Source organism: Mizuhopecten yessoensis, unplaced genomic scaffold, assembly GCF_002113885.1.
Source record: "Mizuhopecten yessoensis strain PY_sf001 unplaced genomic scaffold, ASM211388v2 scaffold6021, whole genome shotgun sequence".
In the NCBI taxonomy this organism is placed as follows: Eukaryota; Metazoa; Mollusca; class Bivalvia; order Pectinida; family Pectinidae; genus Mizuhopecten; species Mizuhopecten yessoensis.
The window spans coordinates 205603-228738 of record NW_018406340.1 but is presented as its reverse complement, the minus strand read 5'-3'; the positions used below and the strand labels follow the sequence as shown (position 1 = coordinate 228738).

The following is a 23136-nucleotide window of genomic DNA, read 5'->3' as shown; positions in this document are numbered from 1 at the left end:
GTGTCACCTATGCCAATATGTTTTGCACGATTTTTCACCGGGGTGAGAAATCGTTCAGGGGTGAAAAATCGTGTTGCGAACGCAGCAATTTTAGCAGGATCTCTCACCCAGGTTAAAAATCGTGCTACAGTGGTGAGAAATCGTGCCCTAATCTCGTTTCATCTTTAGTGAAGTTATAAAAGCTTTAATTATGTGTCATTATATAACATTATGATGATATTTATAGATATTTAATGTTTTGAAGATATTGTTTGAACAAAAGAGGTGTTTTGATTGACTTAAAAAATCCACAATACTATTCACAGATCAAAGAGACGCATTGAGGTTTTTATCAACTATAAATATTTGAGATAGAATGGAAATCATAGCGAAATTAAAGATGTTTGTTTTAAGACAAAGTCTTTGTGAAAGTAGGTCACCGACATAATAACATATACATATCTTAAGCAACCGAATTAAGTTATGCGATATGATACCATTTTTAAAGTTTATCTTTATATTGTATGTATATATGTCATGGTCATGCAGAGCTGCTTTCTTCTTTAATTTGAAAATTTAAAAATGCCAGTTTTATTCTACTGATAAGGAAAAAGAGCGAAGGTACAGTGTAAGCTTTCATATAATAACTAAAGCCTTCACGTACATTTTATTTGAAATCAAATAATAGTAACATTATCAATAATATTTAATTCAAATAATAAACATATTGGTTGAATGCATGCATTTTCCTCTTCTTCACTGAATGCGAGAGAGAAGCCTTTTATCCGACAATCGGTCCACTATGGCTGGAAACAAAAGAAAACTACTATTAAAGATTAGACATTGTTTTTTTTTCAATACATATTATAACAATATTGTATTTTTTTATAATATATATGATAAATTAAATGCTTTACGACGGGAAAACAGTATCGATATTTTTGTCGGTGGTACAATGCATCATTACATTCATGTTTAGATAAACCAATTGCACGCGTATCAGGGAAACAACCATATTTATCGACCCACTGAAGCGGACCCGTACGACAGCCTCGAAAAAGTGCTATCTCAATCGTACCCGTAAAAGTACTGATTGTGTTATTACAGGAAAGTGTGTCTCTGACAATATACCAGATCGCATCAATCCGATCTTATGGCGTATGCGCTTTATAATAATTTCAGACGCTTTTCACAGGCTAAGAGTATGACAGGGATGCTTGATTGGGGAGTGCAAGTGAGACAGGGGTTATATATTAATTACCTGCTAAGGTAGTACGCTGTAAGAGTCGTTAAGGAACTTTCCTTCCCTAACATGGACGTGATAATTTTTTCGATTGTTTTGAATAATTTTCATATATAAAGATGTTTTATCAAAGACTTCAAAAAGGGATACTTTTCACTAATTCATAAAACAGACTAAGTTACATACCCTTCAGCATTCTTTTCACAAATGTAATAATCATAGTTAGAAACACTGCAAGTGATGTCGTCCCAGCCCCAGTGGTCACTGTTTTTGTTGGTATACGCTACACAATGTTGACCTTCATGACACGTGTGACCGGCATGACAGTAGTTGTCTGGCTGACCCGACAGCCAATAACTATGACTAGAAGTTAGGTGACTACCGAGATTAGTCCATTTCCAGCTGCCTCCCCAGTTAGTAGCACCGATCATGAAAAACCCAGAACTGTGATCCGATGCTTGTAAGAAACAAATATATGAATCACGTGACATAATTAATATTTATATTACGTGACATGATATATCAATATCATGCATATCAATATGCAAAATGATAGGAACATAAACAGCGCAATGATATAATAGTGTCAATTTGAATTTATGCTTCATCGAAATCTTCTACGAATGTCAACTCGTGTGCTTCTATTTCTTTCTTACACTTGAGTACTCGAAACATTTTCATGAAGAAATTAACATATACCAACTGCCCACATATATGTTTTATGATTAAACATCCTCCATCTGTAAATCACATTAGAAACATTGTAGGTATAGTTTCAATGTTCACAAACATTTCAATAATGTAATTTATTTGAAAATAATCTGATGTCTTAAACAACAACATAGAAAGTGTTGTTTCCAGTAATGAAGTATAATAAATTTGTCACGGTGGCGAACACTGAGCCTTCAATTTTGCTTTGACATATTGCAGGGGTGCAGAGCGCGAGAGTTATTGTAACCCCTTGCTATCGAGTATGTTAGGTACCGAGCCGTCATTTTACAAAAGGCGTCAACATGAACAAGTCAATCCCATAAATCAGGAGGAAAGATTTATATATAACAAAATGTAAAACAAATTAATGTTAACTTTGATATTGCCATTTGGCACATATACATATGATTGTTATGTAGATTTACTTACATATTAGGTTGATGAGGTGGGTGTGGGTACTGTGGTCCGGTACTTGTGCCAGGACGGTGCCAGATGAAAGACATCTTTTCTGTAAGATTGCAAAGAGACAAAATACGCCATAGCGTACCTTAGGTCAAGGTACGTTCAAGAGTCTGTCCGTCTGTCAACATTTGACTTCTACGCAGATTTGTTATTTAAGTTTTCAACCGAAGTTAATAAAACTTAACATAAGTTTTCCTGAAATATATCATTAAATGTTTATTTGAAGTTCAAGGTCATATGTTTACTGTCAATGTCACAGTCACAGAACCAGTCAACAATATCGCAAAACATTTAATAGATTAACCGACACACGCATTTTTCTCCGTTTTCTTACTTGTTACAGGTATAGTTACATTTTTACAAAACACGTGATGTGCATCTTACGTTAGCCTCATTCCAGTTTATTCCTCGTTCATGGAACACCTTGAAGCACGGGCCCCCATGACTAAACGAGTGCCAGCCACCTGTACAGGCTCCACAGACTGCAGTGATACCAAACGTTAAACAGTTTATGCATATCTTTTGATTTAATAATTTGCTTCACAAGTGGCCGTAGAAGACCAAAGGCCTGTCCTGTCCAGAATTTAAATAAGATGCAATGTATAAATATGGAGAAAATCCAGTAATTGCAAACCCTTACTGTGAAACAATGAAATGAAACAATGTTTCCAAAGATAAGTAATGTTGGAGTAGTAATGCAATAACGTACACGTCCTCACAATTGATATGGCAATCTAATTAAAATTATATCTTCACATCGCTCCCGTTTAATGATATGTCGCGTTGAAGATCTAACAACATCCCGTAGAGGGTCATGTTCAGGCGACCTTTGCTTTAACCAATCAGATGAGAGCTTACGCATTTCTGTAAGTGATGATGTAATGATTTCGGAACACACTTGCTATACTAAAAGACCGAGAGGTGTCAAATGAGCATCGAAAATGGCGGCGCCCATGACCCCACGCCGTGTCTATCTACAAGACATCGTTTGTACAATTTGTGGATTTTGCTTTGAAATAAGAGAGACTTCCTCTTCTGGTGATGTTGTCGTTAAAAAGTTTAACAACCTGAAACTAAAATTAACCAATGACAGGCTTCGCAATATTCAAACTATCACTGGACCAGACGAAAAAGTGGATTTTGGGCTACGAGGTGTCTGCATTAAATGCCACAGATCCTGCTTTCTGATTGGTTGAATGAAAGATTTATGTCGCGTTTTGATTGGCTTGTTATAAATGCGATAATGCATTCATGTTGACCTCTGACGTGACCCTCTGTGGGATGTTGTTAGATCTTCAACGCGACATATCGGTAAACGGGAGCGATGTGAAGATATGATTTTAATTAGATTGTTGATATGGTAGAATTATTTCACAAACAATTATAGGATGAGTAATGCCGTCCTTTTCATTATTCATATATAGGTTTTAGATGAAGGTAACAAACCAACTTACAATAGTAACACCGTGTTAAACACAGGAACTGATATGTAAATACCACATTTTACCTTCTAAAGAGTCCTGCCTATTACTCGTTTTTGGTCATAAGTAAAAACGTCATCGAGTTACTTTGTCAAAAGTGTGAGACAAATATTATATATATTATATAATATATCATTATATATTTGAGCGAAAAGAGCGAAACCTTAATGCTCTTTTTTCTTTTTATCAATTTAGATTTCTGTAGAATTCAAACATTGAAAAAGAATCAGAAAAAGGGAGAATCTTTTAAATGTACGGGTAGCTTAGCAATCTCAGATAACGGCACACAGTGTTACGAAATGTAAATAGAAAAATCGAATTTTAGGATGGCCGAAACTTCAAAAAATGTGAAAGTGAGTAGATCCCTCGCGTTCGTTTTCTTGAACTAAAATTCCTATTTATGACGTTTTCAATATGCAATACCTAACCTCTGAACAACTTGGTAATTGACCACCGTATTAAAATTTCTTCAATTACTTCAGAATGAGCAAATCAATTGCACATAGGCTACTTCCGAATGCTGTACAATATCGAACGCAATCCTGATCTATTAGATACAACGCTAGCTTTATTGGATCAAGTGTGAGCCTATCGACAAATTACTGGCTCCGTTAAAGATTAACTACAACAATATTGAATTCAATATTGAACGTTTTACTTGTCGCCAGGTACTCTTTCGCAGTAATTGCTTCTTCGCAGATTATACCGAATGTGTATTAGTACCGAACTTTCAAATAAGTTAAGAAAAAAAATATAGAATTCCTACCATGAAGAAGCAGAGGAAGGAGAGTAAGAGCAACGCTGAGGCCCCTCATAATTCCAGCACGAAGTTTGTTATTGAGTGAGGTAAAGGTTTCATATTAAGGCTACTGACACATAATGATAAGGTGGAGGTCAAGACGGTGACCCTTTGACGTGGAACTAATCAGGTGGTCGTTTGTAGTACTATTGACACATGTTTATTCATGAAACGTAGTTGATCTGCACTCAGACACTATACAAAGTTCACAGAAAGCAGCTGTTCCGGAGCGATACCTTCTTTGCAATAACAACCCATTTTAGAACACTTTTTCATTCGCCTGATTTATTTGATACCTCTGAAAGATTTGGCACGTGTATCGAGGGCTGTGACGCGCCTAACCGAAACTAAAACGACAATTTTCATTATTTCTACATATAAACAAGGTCTATTCACGTGCATATTTAAGGACATGTTATACAATAAGGTACACACGAGGAAGAACATATTAATCTTGATATATTGATATTTTACTAGGAAACAATGGTTACTCACAATAAAGCTGCATCATAGTTTTCAAAAAATCTGATATATCCATGTTAATTTTTTTTGTCTACGTCCAACGTACTCCTAACTTGCTTTTTGCAGTGTTAACTAATTTAATTCTCATCCTGGAAGCAATGTTGCATAATGTTATGGTCTTACCTCTGGTCACAAATGAAGCGCTTTCTAATATCCACTGCTCTTCACATCATTGTAAAGCATTGCTAATTGCATTGTTGGTATCCAGTGTTATGTTCTCGTTTTTAGTGAAACTTGTATATTTTCATATGTACAGTGTATCTATATGTATCCGCACTGTCCTTTGAAGACAGAAACATGAACAATTTCATTTTATAACTTACAACAAAATGACACATAGTCACCATGAACATTACTACAACATGAAATACCTAAGCAGACAACTAGTTATCAGTTATGCTTTATATAGACGTTATCGCATATCCCTTCCAGACTACAAACTAAAATAATCTGTAGATCTCGATCTATACTTTAAACACATATTTCTAAGGCTACTTAACTCTCTTTAAACAGACTTTGGCGAGCCAGAGGTAATTATTTAAGATGCAAAAGTTATATAAACACTTTTGACAATTTGAAGATTAACTAGAATCTAACTGTTGGTAACGATTTGAAGAAAGGAACATGTAAACTATAGTACTGAACGTAGTTTTGTTTTACGTTTAAAAAGAATCAAAGTACTGAAAGTTCTGATTATATTGCTGAAAGGTAAAAACAATGAAGTCGGATTTTGGAAGTCACTGATATAGTCATAGTTCATGTAAATAAAGGTCAGGCATTGAAACCATGTTAAAGCACATCGTTCCATGTTGCTCCATGCTAAATACCAGTGACCTAGACTTCATCCTTATATACGAGAGGTTGTTTGAATATTTTGACATGTTTTATCCTTTTAACCTTGAAAGTTTATCAAGATCGATCATACTATTCAACTTGATAGTCACTCACCTGAGCATTCAAACAGATAAAATATAAAGATTATAGACTTAGTAGATTTTTAAAATGATTTTTTCAAAAAGATGTTACCTTGAAATGGCACACCCGCACTTTAATTTCAAACGAAAACCGAAAGTTGACCTTTAACACTAAACACTTCCTGAGACAATATGTGCATTGGCGTCCACCACAACACACCAGAACATAATGTAAATGCCTTAAATCGATTTCGAAATATTCTGGTTTTAAAAAATTTGACCTCTATGACCTTGAAAGTGTATCAAAGTAAATCGTTTTCTCAAACCTGATAGCAAACCATCTCAGTGTCTTACAGATAAAATTTCCAGACTTTTTATTTTTTTTGTTATAATCTTCATAGCATATCAAAAGATGAAATTGATGGCTTATTCGTTAAGGAATTATTACAAAGTGGACAAAACGGATATGACATCAAGGCGGCCATCTTTGATTTTGATCGAGATAACAGGTATAAAAAAATTGGAAGATAGAATGGGCAAACATAAATAGTAAGACTGGATAAAATCTCCGTAGCAGAACATCAGGATATAACGGTTTAAATATACATTGTATTATCGGCTTTTCAAAAAGATCAAAGGAAATATTCAAAATGGCGCTGGATGTTAACGATAAGGATTATAGTCAAAAACTTCAACGGGATCGAATTCCCAATAAAAAAGTTGAAAAAATGGTGACCTTTGACCAAAGGCGAGTATTTTTAATTGACGTTTTTGTATAAATGTGTATGACAAAACGTTAGCTACGAAGAATATCTACAAATAATATAAAGCATGAAAGCTGTATAATAAATATTTTTGAGTTATGGCCATTTTGACATATGGCGTCATTGCGGCCATATGGGATTTTTGACCTACTTAAAAGTGTGGCAATAACACATTTTGGCCATGACCTACAATAAAGCTGAAAAACTGTGAACAAATCTGTTACCGATGAAAAGATTGAGACGCCACTAAATCATGTCAGAATATCAATAAGAACTAGAAATTGTTGATACCAATACGACGGGCTTTTCAATTTTTCTGAATTGGTCTTTGAACAGAATCATGGTTTGACCATCCATAAAAAAGGATAAGTAAGCTTTTTTACCGAAGAAACTGATACAATCGCAAAATTGGAAAAAAGATGGATTTTGGAAGCTATTGTTTGGGTCATATCCCATGTATGTCAAGAATTGAAACCATGTTGAAGAATGTTCCTTGTCAAATATCATAGACCTCGTTTCACTTAGGGTAAGGGTTAGGGACAATTGTCCCCTGTGACCTTGAATAGAGACTAAAGTCATTGGTAGTCCTCCATCCAAACTTGCAACAAGCCAGATATCATCATCCCAGGCCTTTTGTTTTTTTAGACGAAATTTTTGAAAGATTTCAAAAAATTTAAATCCTTCAACTTTGAATCGGCGAATTTCAGTCAATTGAACAAACTAGGTACCCCTTCTTTCCTGCATACTTCCGGTCAAATATCAATACCCTAGTCACTTTAGTTATTCAAAAGAAGTTGTTTAATTCTTTTTTTAATTTCACCTCTCTGACCTTGAATATGGGTGAATGTCGTTTATTCAAATAAACTTGGTAACCCTTCATCAGAGCAAGTTTCAAGCCAAATATCGTCATCCTGTGTCTTTTGTTATTCAGACGAAGTTGTTTAAATGTCCTATAATTCCTTGAATAAAGGTCAAGGTCAATCATTTGTACAAACTTGGAAGCTTTCAATCCTAGCATGTTACCTGCCGCATATTATTATCCTTTGCCTATTGATTACTTAGAAGTTTTTTAAAGATTTTAACATACATGCGACCTTGAATATGGGCGAAGGTCATGCATTTGAAAAAAAATTGGTAGCCCTTCACCCTGCATGCTTCTGGAAAAATAGCATCACCCTAGTGACTTTGGTTATTCAGAAAAAGTCGTTTAAAGTTTTCTTTTTTAATATTTGATTCCTGTGATCTTTAATATGGGCTAAGATCTTTCATTTGAATAAACTTGGAAGCACTTTTATTTCAGCATATTACTGGACAAATATCATCAGCCTTTGCCTTTTTGTTATTCAGAAGAGGTTGTTAAATGATTTTTTGCTAGACAATTAACCCCTGTGACCTTGAATATTAAACATGGTCATTCATTTGAACACACTTTGTAGCCCTTCATGCCAGTATGCTTCTGGTAAAATATAATCACCCTAGGCATCTTGGTCATGCTGTATAAGTTGTATCAAGTAAACATGACAGTAGATCTAGGTCAGCCTTTTTTTAAACCTAATAGCTGATCACTCAAGCTCTTACATATCAAGACCTTAAACCTAGTAGAACTTAGGAAGAATTTATTTGTTTTGAGTCTGCTACCAAAAAAATAATGCATTTGAACTTTATCCCTATAAAAAGCCAAAAATTGACCTTTGACAGAAAAGTGTTTTTTTAGAAAAAAAATGCGGAATCACGCCGTCAACATTAAAACAGAATATAGTGCCAATATTCGTTTTATACAGTATCCATGTATTCTGGTTTGAGAAAATTTTAAAGTTTTTCAACATTTGGCCTTTGTGACCTTGAAAGTAGGTCAATGTCACACATCTGATGGTCAGTCCTCTCAACGTGTTGGAGATCAACTATCAAGCCCCTTGACCTCGCAGAACTAGAAGTGAAGTTGTTATTAAACGTTTTTTAATTACATGTTTGAAATTTGACCCCTGCCGGAAAACGAAAATTGACCTTTGACACAAAAATATAACCGAAAAAAACTTTGGTGAAAATCCTAATAAGAATAAAAAACATAACAAAAACATTTGGTCATTTCACCTGATAAACCCTACTAAAAACTATAATTATTTTTCATTAAATGATAGGATGTAACATAAGTATTTGATGTTTCGAGTTATTTTGGTCGACATAGAAATCCATAATACTATTCTTTGATCAGAGGGACGCTTCAAGATGTTTATCAACTGTAAATATTTGAGATGGATTGGAAATTATAGCAAATTTCAATTTGTTTGTATCGAGGCAGCTGCCTTTGTGAAAATAAGTCACCGACAATAAAATATATGAATATCTTATGCAGCCGAATTAAATGTTGCGATATGAAACCTTATTTAAAGTTTTTTTTTTATTGTAGGTACACATGTTGGTTATATAGATGTTTTCACCTTGTAATAGAAAAATAACTAAATGCTAGTTTTTATCCTGCTCATACCAAAATAAAGAGCGACGGTTAGCAAGACAGTAACTTTGATAAAAACATATAAAATGTCTTTTAACCATTACTCTTTGCTCTTTGCGTTCATATGAAAACTCAACCCAGTGACATTTCATTTGAAATCAAATACCATTATTAATTAGAGAGTTATCGCCCTTCACGGCGTGAGGACGTGTAAAACATCGGTCCCAGGTTTTTCACAACATTTTTACCATATTTCCAACAATTAACTATGAATGTGTTATACTTTTCCAACCGTATGGATGTGTAATACTTAGGAGTGGAAAATGTATGGAACGAACCCCACGCAAAAGTGCGTACTTTGTGAAAATAAATGTGAGAAAAATTCTCATTACATCCGTCTATTCTGACTATCATCATCTGTCAAATTTTTAACTTCTGTGAAAAACATTTGATATTTACAAAACATCTATGGAATTATGTGGCTGAGATGGTTTTTGAGTAGAGACAATTATAGTGAAAAAATCTTTACAGTCGACTGAACCCTTTGTGTATAGTGTCGATACATGTATATTGCTCGTGCACGCACGGCGGACTATATGTTGAGTACTTATAACCGACAAACTAAACGTAAATGGCAGAGAAGAGGAAAACTGTATCGACCTCCAGTTTTATTGATAGTGACAAAGTTATTACAAAAGTTAAAAAGGTCGTCAAGCGCGCAAAAACTTCGGACAATCAAGCGATGCTACATACATTCAAAATGAACGAGCAATTAAAAAAGTTCAGTGCCAACACGATGACAAATTTTAAACTCCTAGAAGACAAAATGAATGACATTACAGAAAAATTATCAGACATGGTCACATCGGAGGTATGTCGCAGCAGTTTAAAACAATGGCCACTAAAGAGGACCTGGAAGTTTTGAAAAGGGAAAATCATTGAGGGCTTCTGCTTCTGCCCCCTGGGAGACCACACCCACTGCTTATACAAAATTGAGTTCCCTTGGCCCAGGGATGGCCAGGGCCAGACCCATCATTTATACAAAATTTGTTCCCCTTCCCCCAAGGATGCTCCACACCAAATATGGAACAAATCCTTTCATCCCTACGGTAGAAGAAGGAGTTTAAAGGTTTTACCTCTATTTCCCCTATTGGGCCCCACCCCTCTGTCCCCAGGGGGGCCACACCCACCGTTTATACAAAATTGAGTCCCCTTGGCCTAAGGATGCTCCAGACCAAATTTAGTCAAAATCTACTTGGCCATTCAGGACAAGTAGCGTTTTAAAGGAAAAGTTGACGGACGGAGGGACGGAGGGACAACGGACGACGGACGTCGGACGACGGACGCTGCGGTATGGCATAAGCTCACCATGGTCCTTTGGACCAGGTGAGCTTAAAACTATAGAAAATATCCAGGCTGTGGTTACAGAACAAATATGGGAAATATTGTTAAAAAAACCCACATGTAATGCTCCAAGCGCAGCGTTACACCAGTGATTCCTGTTTAGATTTTAATTCCAAGGGCTGATCTTCATTTACATGCCTCACAGTTCATTGTAAATAAACTTGTTTATCATTAGGATGTTATGCTTGCAAATACATCTGTGATTAGAAGAGATTTTGTGAGATGGATTTTGTACATAGTTGGACCGATTCGAACGCACCCAACGTAAGGCTACACATATATACATACGTACGAGTCCGGACTATTGGTTAGTAGTGAAAGCAATAACAATGTAACTCACATTAGGTGTATATCGTGTGGATGCCACCACTACTACACGAAACTATATGATAAAACATATTATAACAGCTATTACATAGGGTGTTAGTTCATTGATCAATATAATCAGTCTTATCTACAGAAATCACATAAAGTTATGTATGTCTATTTTTACAGAGCGCATTTTGCAATCACAGATGTCCCTGCCCCATGTATGTGCTTGTCTTAATGACAGGAAGAGTTTTGCCTTGTTTTCCCCAGCAAATTTACGTAATGTTTATTTTTTGTTGTTGTTGTGACATAACCCGTTATGTGAGTAATAAGGATGAAGGTATAATCATATAACATAAAAGAGTGCGGCGAGAGAAGTGTGATTGACGCAAAATGAACAAATTCGTCATACATCATATATTTTATATAAGAACAAACAAATACACCGTCAACGTGTCGAGTGTTATTGTACATGTGCATTTATGTATTTCAGACTATGTTGTATACAGGAAGTGAAACTTGCACGTGATGCTAAATGAACTAAAAACAAGGTTATGTTATAAGTAACCCTAATCGACCATGGTACATTATATACTTATTAGTTAAATTTAATATAACTTAGATAACTCTTAAAATATCCAAATATGAATGGAAGATATATAGTTTAATATTACAAATAGATATCCTCAAGGTATATAAGTTATAATAGATACTTTTAGAGAATTAAACCCGGATACAAGGAGATATACTTGGCGTAGAAGAAATTCATATAAACAGGAATATTTTATATTAAAAACAGTACGCGGTACCAATTTACAATATGGACAATATTGAAGATGTTTCTTTGGAAGACTTTTTGGAAACTTTATTGTAAGAAATCAAAAGTAAGACTATTTCATACTCATGATATTACCCCCCCCCCCCCCCCCCCCAGTAATGATACCGAGAAAAAGCTAATTGAAGATATTCAGGAACTAGAAAGGGGGGCACTATCAAGTTATGTTGATTTAAACAATATTGACATAAAAAGAGAGAACTAGAAAACTTAAGAAAGCATAAATTAATGGGCAATATGATACGTTCCCGAACAAAATGGATAATGGAAGAAGAAAAGCCAACTAGGTACTTTGTGGACTAGAATCTAGAAACTTCACCAGTAAAATTATTCCAAAGATAGAAAAAGATGACGGTATAGTGATTTTCAAACAGACAGAAATTCTAAATGAAACAAAACTTTTTTATTAAAATTTGTACATAAGAAATACTGCTATACAGGATGTAAACTTAGAAGACTTGTTTGATCCATATGATATACCTAAATTATCTCCCCTAGAATCATTATCATTAGAAGGACAAATTACTATATTTGAAATGGCAAAAACTCTAATGAAAATGAAGGATAATAAAAGTACTGGTTCCGACGGCTTCTCTGTTGAATTTCTAAAAGTATTTTGGAAACAACTTGGGCATTTCATTGTTAGGTCAATTAATTTTGGTTATTCAGTTTCAGAACTGTCAGTTACTCAAAAACAAGGAATTATAACATGCATCCTAAAAGGCGTCAAACCCTGTAATAAACTAAAAAATTGGCGTCCCATCACACTTCTCAATACTATTTATAAGATGGCATCTGGCACGATAGCAGAAAGACTCAAAACTGTAATAACTAAATTAATTAGCAACAGTCAAACCGGTTTTATTCCTGGTAGATATATTGGAGAAAGTACACGTCAAATTTATGATTTAATGCATTATACTGAAGAAAATGACATATCTGGTCTTCTATTGTTAATTGATTTTGAAAAAGCTTTTGACTCTGTGTCTTGGAAATTTATTACAAAAACTTTAAATTTCTTCAATTTTCGACCGTCAGTTATTAACTGGATCAACCTTTTTTCAAACAAAATTACACTCTGCAGTTAACATAGGAGGGAACTTGTCCAATGTTTTCACTATCGAGCATGGATGCCGTCAGGGGAACCCTGTTTCTCATATATATTTTATCTTATGTGCTGAAATTTTATCGATTCTATTTAGAAATAATTCTGATATCAGCGGCATTGTTGTCAATAATAAAGAAATTCTTTTATCTCAGTTTGCTGATGATACGTCTGTTATCCTTGACGGTTCAGAAAAATCTTAAAATGTAACGCTACAACAACTTAATTATTATGCCAGAATTTCAGGTCTTAAAATGAATTTCACCAAGGCCCAGGTAATCTGGATAGGCAGTGAAAAATATAGTAATAATAAATATGCGACAGAGCACAATCTTTTGGGGGAAGTACACGTTTTAATTTGCTAGGCATTGAATATGATGTTGATTTACATAGAGTAGTTAAGTTAAACTTTGATAAGAAACTTGTTAAACTTAAATCCCTCATAAGTTCGTGGAATAGAAGAAATCTCACTCCAATAGGTAGGATAACCATTATTAAAACAATGCTAATTTCACAATTTAATCATCTTTTTATAGCTCTTCCAAACCAACATGACCCTTATATAAAAATAAAAAAATAACATGTTATACATTTTTTTGTGGTGCGGAAAGACTGATAAAGTTAAACGTGATGTTAAAACTAAGTCAGGGTGGTTTGAAAATTATTTATTTAAAGTCTTTCATAACAGCACTAAAGGCAACATGGGTACGGAGGATCTATAAAGAAGATGCTACTTGGACTTTCATTACTGAAAACTACATTGATAAGTTCTCTTTGGCTAATTGTGGAATTCATAAATTGAAAATGTTATGTGAAGAATGTAAAAATACATTTTGGAAAAACGTTCTAGAAACATGGTATCAAACAATAGTGTCGTCCAGTATATATAGTGAAAAAATATGTGAAAATCCTTTGTGGTATAATCACAATATCCAAATAAACAATAAGCCTGTTTTCTGTAAAGAGTGGTATAGAAAAGGAGTGCTTTTCATATATGATGTTATTATAGAAGATGTTTTTTTATGATTTTGTAGGATTTCAACATAGATATGATATTAGTTCCAATATTTTAACTGTTCACTATATAATTAGTGCTATAAAACAGTTTATAAATAGTAAACAAAAATCTTTGCTTTAGAAAAGAGTATTTGTTTACCTTTTATACCTTTAATCTTAATATTATATTAAGGAAGACTAAAGGGGCACAGGATGTGTATGCTGTTTTATGCCAAAATGATACAAAACCCACGTCACAGAGGAAATGATCTACAGTTTTTAACATTCAGGGCAAATTATGGAAAAATATTTATGTATGTCCTTTTAAAACTACTGATTTTACTAAATTAAGATGGCTTCAATACCGAATTAACCATAGAATCTTAACTACAAACACACTCCTACACAAAATGGGTATAAAACAAAATTCAACTTGTACTTTTTGTAAAACAAATCCAGAAACAATTGAACATCTATTTTGGGATTGTGGTAAAGTATGTGAAATTTTGAGAGAACTAAAACAATTGTTTGTGATTTGAATTTTGACAAACAGGAATTTATATTTGGACAATTCAGTTCTAAGGATGCTGATTTGATGGTGGAAAATATCATCCTATTATTGATTAAACAATACATTTCAAAATGAAATGGCTATAAATGGAACTTAATATAACGATTTTAAAGAATCACATACTTTTTGAACTTAAATCTCATAAGTTCTTGATAAATAAGCATAAAAACTGCAAAAATAATATAGACTTACATTATAAATTGGAAAAATGGCTTCTCTTATGAAATAACATGAATAAAGAAAAAAAACTGATGTCTAAGGTTTGCAATCCCCCTCCCCTGTGTGTGTGTATGTGTATGTGTGTACAGTATATAATTGGTCTCTTGTAAAGAGGTGTCCGTTGTGAAGGGAATTGTAATCAATGTAATATATGCTTGTTGCTTTGTGTGTAAGTGTGTTGTTAATAAAAAAGAAAAATTTAATAAAAAAAACCAAAACAATACCATTATTAATAACATTTTATTCAAATAATATACATATTTAATTGAATGTATGGATTTCTGCTTCGTCACTGCGAGAGAAAAGTCTTTTATCCGACAAGCGGTCCACTTCGGCAAGAAACAAAGAAAACAATTATTAAAGATGAGATTATGGGACTTTTTCAAAACATATTATAACATAGAGTGCTTAACTATTGCAGTTTTTTTTACAATATCTATGATAATTAAAGTGTTTTACGATGGAAAACAGTATTATCGTTGTCATTTTCACATTTTGTTAAACCGTCGTGTGAAACACATAACGTATCGATACTTTCGTCGGTGGTACACTGTATCATAACATTCATGTTTATGATTCACATACTGATAAGAAAAACATCCATAATTATCAACCCTCGGAAGCAGTCCTGTACGAAAGCCTTAAAACAAAAGCTGTATATTACTTGTACCCGTTAAATGATTGATTCTGTTATCGAAGGAAAGTGCGTCTCTGAAAATATACCAGATCGCATTACACCGATCATGTCGTATGCGCTTTATGATAATTTCAGGCGCTTTTCACAGACGAATATTATGACAGGGACAATAGTTTGAGAAAAGCAAGTGAGACAGAGAGTAAAACTTTATTATATTCCAAGTTTTTTTTTAAAAACTGCCGTGTAGGAACTTCCCTTCCCTAACAAGGGTGTAACATTATTTAAATAATATTTAATGAGTAATATACATAAATTCTTTTATCGGAGACATCAAAAACTATGCTTTTCACTAGTTAATAAACCAGACTAAAGATGCATACCCGTCAGCACTCTTTTCACAAATGTAATAATCATAGCCATGATGACTGCAATTGATGTCGTCCCAGCCCCAGTGGTCACTCTGTTTGTGGGTATACGCTAAACAATGTTGACCTTCACACCACGTCTGACCGGGACGACAGTAGTTGTCTGGCTGACCCGACAGCCAATAACTATGACTAAAAGTTAGGGGACTATCGAAATAAGTCCATGTCCAGCTGCCTACCCAGTTATTAGCACCGATCAGGAAAAAATCAGAATTGTGATCCGATGCTAGGAGGAAAAAGAAATGACATTAACCACGTGATATGAGTAATATTCATATCATGTGACGTGTTATATTGTTATAATAAAGATAATAATAAAAAACAAAGATAACATTAACAAGTCATTTATATAGGGTGTGTAATAGCATGTGAATACAATTCATCGTACAACATCAAAGTGTAAATAAATGCAAACGTACTTTTTTTAACTTGTTCACGAATTTCAACTCGAATAAATTTAAAACTCGTGTTTCTTATTCTAATGAGTGCTAAAACGTTTTCATGAAGCGATAAACATATATCCTGTTTGATGATATAACATCCTCTATGCGTTAACAACATTAGTAACATTATAGCTGCAATTTTCACAAACATTTTGATAACGTTATTTATTTATAAAGAATCTGTTGACTTTAACAATAACAAAAAAAGCGTTGTATACAGTATAAACGAGTACCAAAGGACTTGTGATTGATGTAAACTTTGATATTGCCACTTGACATACAATGTATATAGATATGACTGCTATGCTGATTTACTTACATATTTGATTTATTAGGTCGATGAGGTGGGTATGTGTACTGTGGTCCGGTACTTGTGCCAGGACGCTACCAGCTGTTTGACATCTGTTCTGTAACATAAGGTTTCCTGAAATAAATCTCTAAATGTTCCCTTGAAGTTCAAGATAATATGTTTAGTGTCAAAGTCAGTCAGAATCGGTACATGATGACCGAAAATATGGCCTTTGCATGATCAAGATCCTGATTTTAGCTTTCAGCTACATTTTGAAAACCGGCCACATGTACTTTTTACATCAATTTTGTGGGACATATTGAATGAGTGGTCTGAAATTCAATATCAAGGTCTCCTCGAGGAACTTTTACATCACGAGGAGAGTATTTACTTTTCCACGCATTCCTGACGTGGAAAATTGGCTTGTCCACATATCTAATTTCAGGAAATTCCTCTTATCTATTCATCACTGTACTCTTCCGATAATAAATTAAAGGTCCATATCTCAGCTACAGATTATATACACTTGGAGTGGAAAATTCCACATGTTCCAAACTAACGAAACATAAATGTGTCACTCCGTATTTCGCATAACCCAATCCCGTAATGGCCTATCTAAATATATTTTTTCATTTTCTTAGAAAATTATTTCATTTCAACAGATTTTATTGACATGGTGTTATGGTAAAATGGATCGAATAACAGGCAAGCCTATATAAATTATCTCCATAGGTGGCTAGAGTATTACTGTAATATTATAGAACTATAGCTAAACATATTTTATAGATATTTTGAAATGAAAATACATAAATGTAAACGATAAAGTAATTAAAGGGAGGTAACTCACTTTTGATTTTTTACAATACAACAAAGGACATACATACACCGACACAGACACACACACACAAACAAAACATAAATATAGTTATTAATTATCATAATTACACGTGTACACATGAGTTACTATTTAACATTTGATACAGTTATGTAGATAGACCAAAAGTCCATGTGCAAGTACTGCACAGGTCATCACCACCTAAACTGTGTATTAATTTATTTATATGTAACTATTTAATCTACAGATTTAATCCGATATGTACATTTATCAAAAGTATAAGTAAAACATTGTGTAGAGGAGCACAAAATAAATAAATGAAAATATATATTTATTACATAATCAAATAAATGCACAACCATGTTCAACTGTTTTCATACAAAATTTCAGTTTTTGTCAATTTTATGGCTTTCTAGATCTTGTAAAAGTTAAAACGTTTGGATTTCTCTATACGAAGCATTAGTCTGTTGGTATTACCTTCACAATTAGGACAGCCGTGTAAAATAATTTCAATATCGATATGGTTATGGTCAAAGGCATAATTACTGAGTGAGTTGAATAACCGCAAATCATAGTAAATAGGACATTTAAAAAAAATGAGAGACTGTTTCCAATTCATCTGAACAAGTACATACTGGACTATCAGTTAGGTGGTCATGATACAAATCAAACTTTAAATCGCTACAATAATTTCTAAGTTGGGAAAGAATAATGTTTGCCCTTCTATCACCTTCAGTTTTGAAAATTTTAACAGATTCACTATCAGTTATAGCATTTTTATCTAACAGCCATTTAAAACTTGCAAGTGTAGGAGAGTCAAAAAGATTAGTATCCGTGTTGTAAGCTGTGCGGCACATGAAAGGAAAGAAGCTGTCAAAGTAGTTATTAGTTCTGCATATTGGTGGGATAAAAAGTCTAGTTTGTCGGAGAGAATAATGATTTTCATTAGGATTGTTTGGCAAGGGGATCAACACATCTTGTAAATATTGCGGTGAGAGTCCATACAATAATTTATTCATCATGATATATTTGTGTTTCTCTCTTATATTAGAGTCGCATAGCATTCTAACAACAAAATAACGTGAATCTTACTTGAGCATCTTTCCAGCTTATAAAGCTCTCATGGAACACCTTGAAGCACTGGCCCCCAGAGTGAAACGAGTGCCAACCATCAGGACATGCTCCACAAACTGCAGTGTTACATGTACCAAATGTTAAACCGTTTTATCAATATATTTTCATCAACTTTATATCAACTTAACTGCTACAGCAGTGTCTGTAAAAGACCAAAGACCTCTCCTGCTCTGGGTTATATCAAGTAATTACACCGACTGTGACACCATCAAACGATAACAAGGTTATCAAAGACAAGCTATGTTGGCGAGTAATACTTAAACCTGACGTCCTCACCATTGACAATATGGTAAAATTATTTCACAAACAAAATTAGGAATAGGATGACTCACGCTTTCCTTTTCATTATACATAAACAGAGTAGAACATCTATTTAGATTTCTGTAGAGTACAAGTAAGGAAAGAATCTCTCAAAAGTACGAGGTGTTAAACACAATCTCAGATAACGGCACACGTTATTTCGAAGTGTTAATTTTAAAATCCAATTTAAGGATTACCGAAATTTCAAAAAATACAGAAGACAGTAGACCACACGCATTCGTTTCTTGGACCAATATTCTTAAATATTATGGTTATATTAAGCGATATCTAATCACTGAACTTTACGGTCATTGGTCTAGAGCCAACTTATCAAACAATCCTCTGTTCAATTTAATGCTTGATTTACTAGATAGTATGACCAATTGCAGCCCATGTACGTAGGTAACCTAACGTTTCAAAAAAGGAAGAAAACATATAGAAATCCTACCGTGAAGGATCAGAGGAAGGAGAGTAAGGGTAACACTGAGTCCCCTCATGATTACAGCATAAAGTTGTCAATTGAGTGAGTAAGGTAAATGGTTTTATATCGAGGCTACTGACACAAAATGATAAAAAGTGTCTGATTTGTTAACATTAAACGTCGCATTTGGAAACTGAACAGGTGGCCGTTTGCAGTACTATTCACATGTTTATTTATGAAAGATATTTTGGTCTGCTCTCAGTCACAATAAATTTAACGGAGAGCGACTTTTCTTGAGCGAGATTTTCTTTGTAATAACAACCCATTTAAGAACACTTATTCATACACATGTGTTTTTCGAAAGCTCTGACAAATTCGGCACGTGCATACCGAGGGCCGTGAAGTTCATGACCAAAATTAAAACAAAAGTTTTCATTATTTCTACATATATCCAATGTCTATCACGTACATATTTTAGGACATTGGGTTTACGCGAGAAAGAAGAACGTTTCAATCTTAATGTATTGATATGTATTTATTAAGAAACTATGCTGTGTCTGCTCTACTTATTAGTTCGACATAGTTCCTGTCCATGTGCATTTAGTTCGTTTATTTCGGAATATTTCTGAAAGCAAACTAAGGAACAATGTTCACTCACAAGACACTTGCTTTAAAGTTTTCAGCAAATCTGACACGACAATGTCCCATTGCATTTCTAATTTATGTTCTGCCGCTTTTTACAGTGTTAAATAATTTAATTCTGACCCTTGTAGCAATATTAAATAATGATCTTACCGCTGGTCACAAGTTTAAAGTTTTGTAAAATTCCCTGCTCTACACCCCATTGCGCCCCTTCCTCAGGACAGAAACATAAACAACAACATTTTACAACATACACAAAAAAGAGACAAACAGTTACCATGACAATTACTACAACATATCATATATAACAGAAAACCAGTTACATGTATCACTCAGGTAATACTGATAATACTGTATATCCCTTCTAGACTACAAACGGTCACACTTGTCTGTAGATTCCGACCTATACCTTAAACAAACTTTTATACGGATACTTAAGGTCTCCTCAAACAAACTTTGACACTGACGACGAGCAAGCGTGAGTAAGATACACAAGTTTGGTATACCTTTGACAATTGAACGATTAATAAATACATAGAAAATGTGAAATTGTCATAGCTATGAATATGTGACATTATATAACAATATGATGATACATTCTTTTTCATGTTTTGTAGATATGGTTCGAACAAAAGAAGTGTCGTGAATGATCCTGAGAGCTTCCTACGTTTGGGACATTTTCACTGTTCGAGATGTTGAACCCGGAGCTCTTCAACCGCGGCAATCCATGTCGTTTAATTTATAGTTATATATATCTGTGGTATGTTCATGTATTCATACATACTTGATGAGAAAATATCCATAATATTAATCTTTGATCTAAGTGAAGTGTCACGGTTTACTCGAATGTAAATATTCAGTTTGAATGGAAACCATCGCGAATTAAAAGTTACATGCATCAAGGGTGCCAATCTCTTATTCAACAAAAATAAATTTTAAACGGCATGATACATTATCTTAAGTTTATTTATACATTGTATAAAGGGCATGCATTCACCTCTAATAGCAGGTTATGGGAAAGGCTATCGGCCTTAGGTCAAGGTAGTTGTGATCACGCAAAATCGCAAACAAACGATTTCTTGTTTTTAACTGCTGAATCGAAGGAGGAATTTGACCAGATATTTGATTGGAACCACTTTATGGTAGTGGGGATTCAAATTTGAGAAATGGAGGTGATGACCACTAGGAGCTGAAAGGCGACATAATCATGATATTAGAATTGACTCTAGGGTTTAGTCTCACACTAGGAATATAATTCCACTGTCATAACTATTAAATGGTTGAGATCCCCACCCCATAACAATTATACCATTGCTGGGTCTAAAGATACCAATGTAATCACGACATAAGGATTGACCCTAGGATCTGGCCCTACCCGTTGCGACTTCATTTTTTTATTATAACTTAGAAATGGTTGAGATTCCCATCCAGTTACCACATATACAATACATCTCCTGCAAACACACAGGCATACACATATAGGGAGATATTAGCCAGGTGGCATAGGACTAGTAGATAGCGCATGATAAGGCAGCTCCTGCGAATTCCTCAAAAATTGTATATCCTAATTGTATCAATTGTATAAATGTGTACTGTAAAGCGCTTTAGAGTGGCTTATGTTAGCTAGATAGGGCGCTATACCTATGTACTGTAAAGCGCTTTAGAGTGGCGTATGTTAGCTAGATAGGGCGCTATATCAAATGTTGTATATAATTATTATAGGAATAAAGAGATACGCACTCATGATATTTCAATCGGCTTCTAGGTCAGGTCTTACTCCTTGGGATTTAATGTTTGGACCATAAATGTGGAACGTTTGTGATCCCAACCCATAGCCATTTACCATTGCTGGGTATACAGATCCAGTCGAGCGAAACAGGTCCCCCGGGCCTCTTGTATTAACGCAAAATCGGTGTCGTGTGATCGAGATAATTAAATCAACATAATATGATATGTAATTGTTTAATATAAATGATGTTATAACTAGCTTGTCATTATTTAAATATTGTGTATGAAAATAATTTTAACGTTTGTAACACGCCAAACTCATGTTTAACTAAAACAAATTACGACAGAGCTGTATAAAATGTATTTATTTATCGCAAAGGCATTTATTTACTACTAACGTATGTTTCCTTGGCATTTTCTTTGATTTTTGTGGTATTGCATAGCAACATCCATCCTGATATGTCTCTCAAACAGCTATCACAAGCGAAACAAATCTCTGTGTTACATGGGTACTGTATGTATTTAGATATTGTGACATTAGTAACATTCTATTACAGAAGGGATAGGAACATTTTAATACCAATGAACTATTAAAAGACAGCAACCTTAATGTCTAAGTACAGACTAATGAACATTCTCATTGTACTACCATCACCAACGATTTTACCTGTAGCCAATTCCTCTGCTGTTTGTATTTAAGTGAATGGTTAATTGTGTACTGATGGCAATGACATATATTTAAACCAAGCAATTAATTTCAGAACACAATTGATCAAATCCTGTGACAATCTGGCCACTCCGGATCCTAAATGTATAGGAGATCTGGCTAAGAGTCATATATATGAAATTGAGAGCGAAACGTTAGTACATGAACACCTAGATATCGACTTCTGTTCTCCGTCAGCAGATATGTAGAGCACGCTACCACTGATATCTTATCTTTGGTCGACAAACCACTGTCTATATGAGAAGGGGTGCACGCACTACCAATCAGGGTTTGATTGTGCCTGCTTTGTGTTTCAGGAAATGTCGACTAACGATTAGCGTAGACGTGGTTTTACAAATGTACGATTGATAAGTAAATGTACATGTTACATGTATACAACTCAGTCACTTCCCAAATCTTCATGCCGAATCTTTATCATTCAATCTTATATCACTTTTAAGTCTTTTTGCACCAATGAAGTTCGATGGTCTACTCTGCAGCGTTGTCTATGCTGTTACCTGTTTATCCCTATACTATCGGTTCATCATGTCTGTATTGGTATCTGAACCGTATTTTCCAGATCCAGATCCAAGTAATACAGCTTGATCTGCGGTGATTTCCATGCTATTTGGACATTGGTTTGTACCGTAGACGTAGTCGCCGCGCATGTTTACAAATTCGTTTTTCTGTTTTTCGCTGTACTTTTTTAATTTATAAGTTAATTATTTCCCCACCAATTTTTCAATTATCATTTTTTCGATTGCATCTTTCATCGTCTTATTTGAAACGGAATACCCCGATGAGTTCAGT

The 23136-nt window shown here is 34.2% G+C and overlaps 2 protein-coding genes across 2 annotated transcripts; both read right to left on the bottom strand.

Moving 5' to 3' along the window:
- Nucleotides 1–620: 620 nt before the first annotated feature.
- Nucleotides 621–4737, bottom strand: LOC110451443 (C-type lectin domain family 4 member M-like). Its single transcript, XM_021499461.1, has 5 exons — nt 4643–4737; nt 2780–2877; nt 2363–2441; nt 1409–1679; nt 621–785 (listed from the first exon to the last, which is right to left on the bottom strand). The coding sequence occupies exons 1-5, from the start codon at nt 4689–4691 to the stop codon at nt 761–763; spliced, it is 522 nt and encodes a 173-aa protein (XP_021355136.1). The 5' UTR covers nt 4692–4737; the 3' UTR covers nt 621–760.
- A 10253-nt stretch (nt 4738–14990) lies between these two features.
- LOC110451442 (C-type lectin domain family 4 member C-like) lies at nt 14991–19396 on the bottom strand. Its single transcript, XM_021499460.1, has 5 exons — nt 19278–19396; nt 18488–18585; nt 16591–16678; nt 15784–16054; nt 14991–15095 (listed from the first exon to the last, which is right to left on the bottom strand). The coding sequence occupies exons 1-5, from the start codon at nt 19324–19326 to the stop codon at nt 15077–15079; spliced, it is 525 nt and encodes a 174-aa protein (XP_021355135.1). The 5' UTR covers nt 19327–19396; the 3' UTR covers nt 14991–15076.
- Between the last annotated feature and the right edge of the window lie 3740 nt (nt 19397–23136).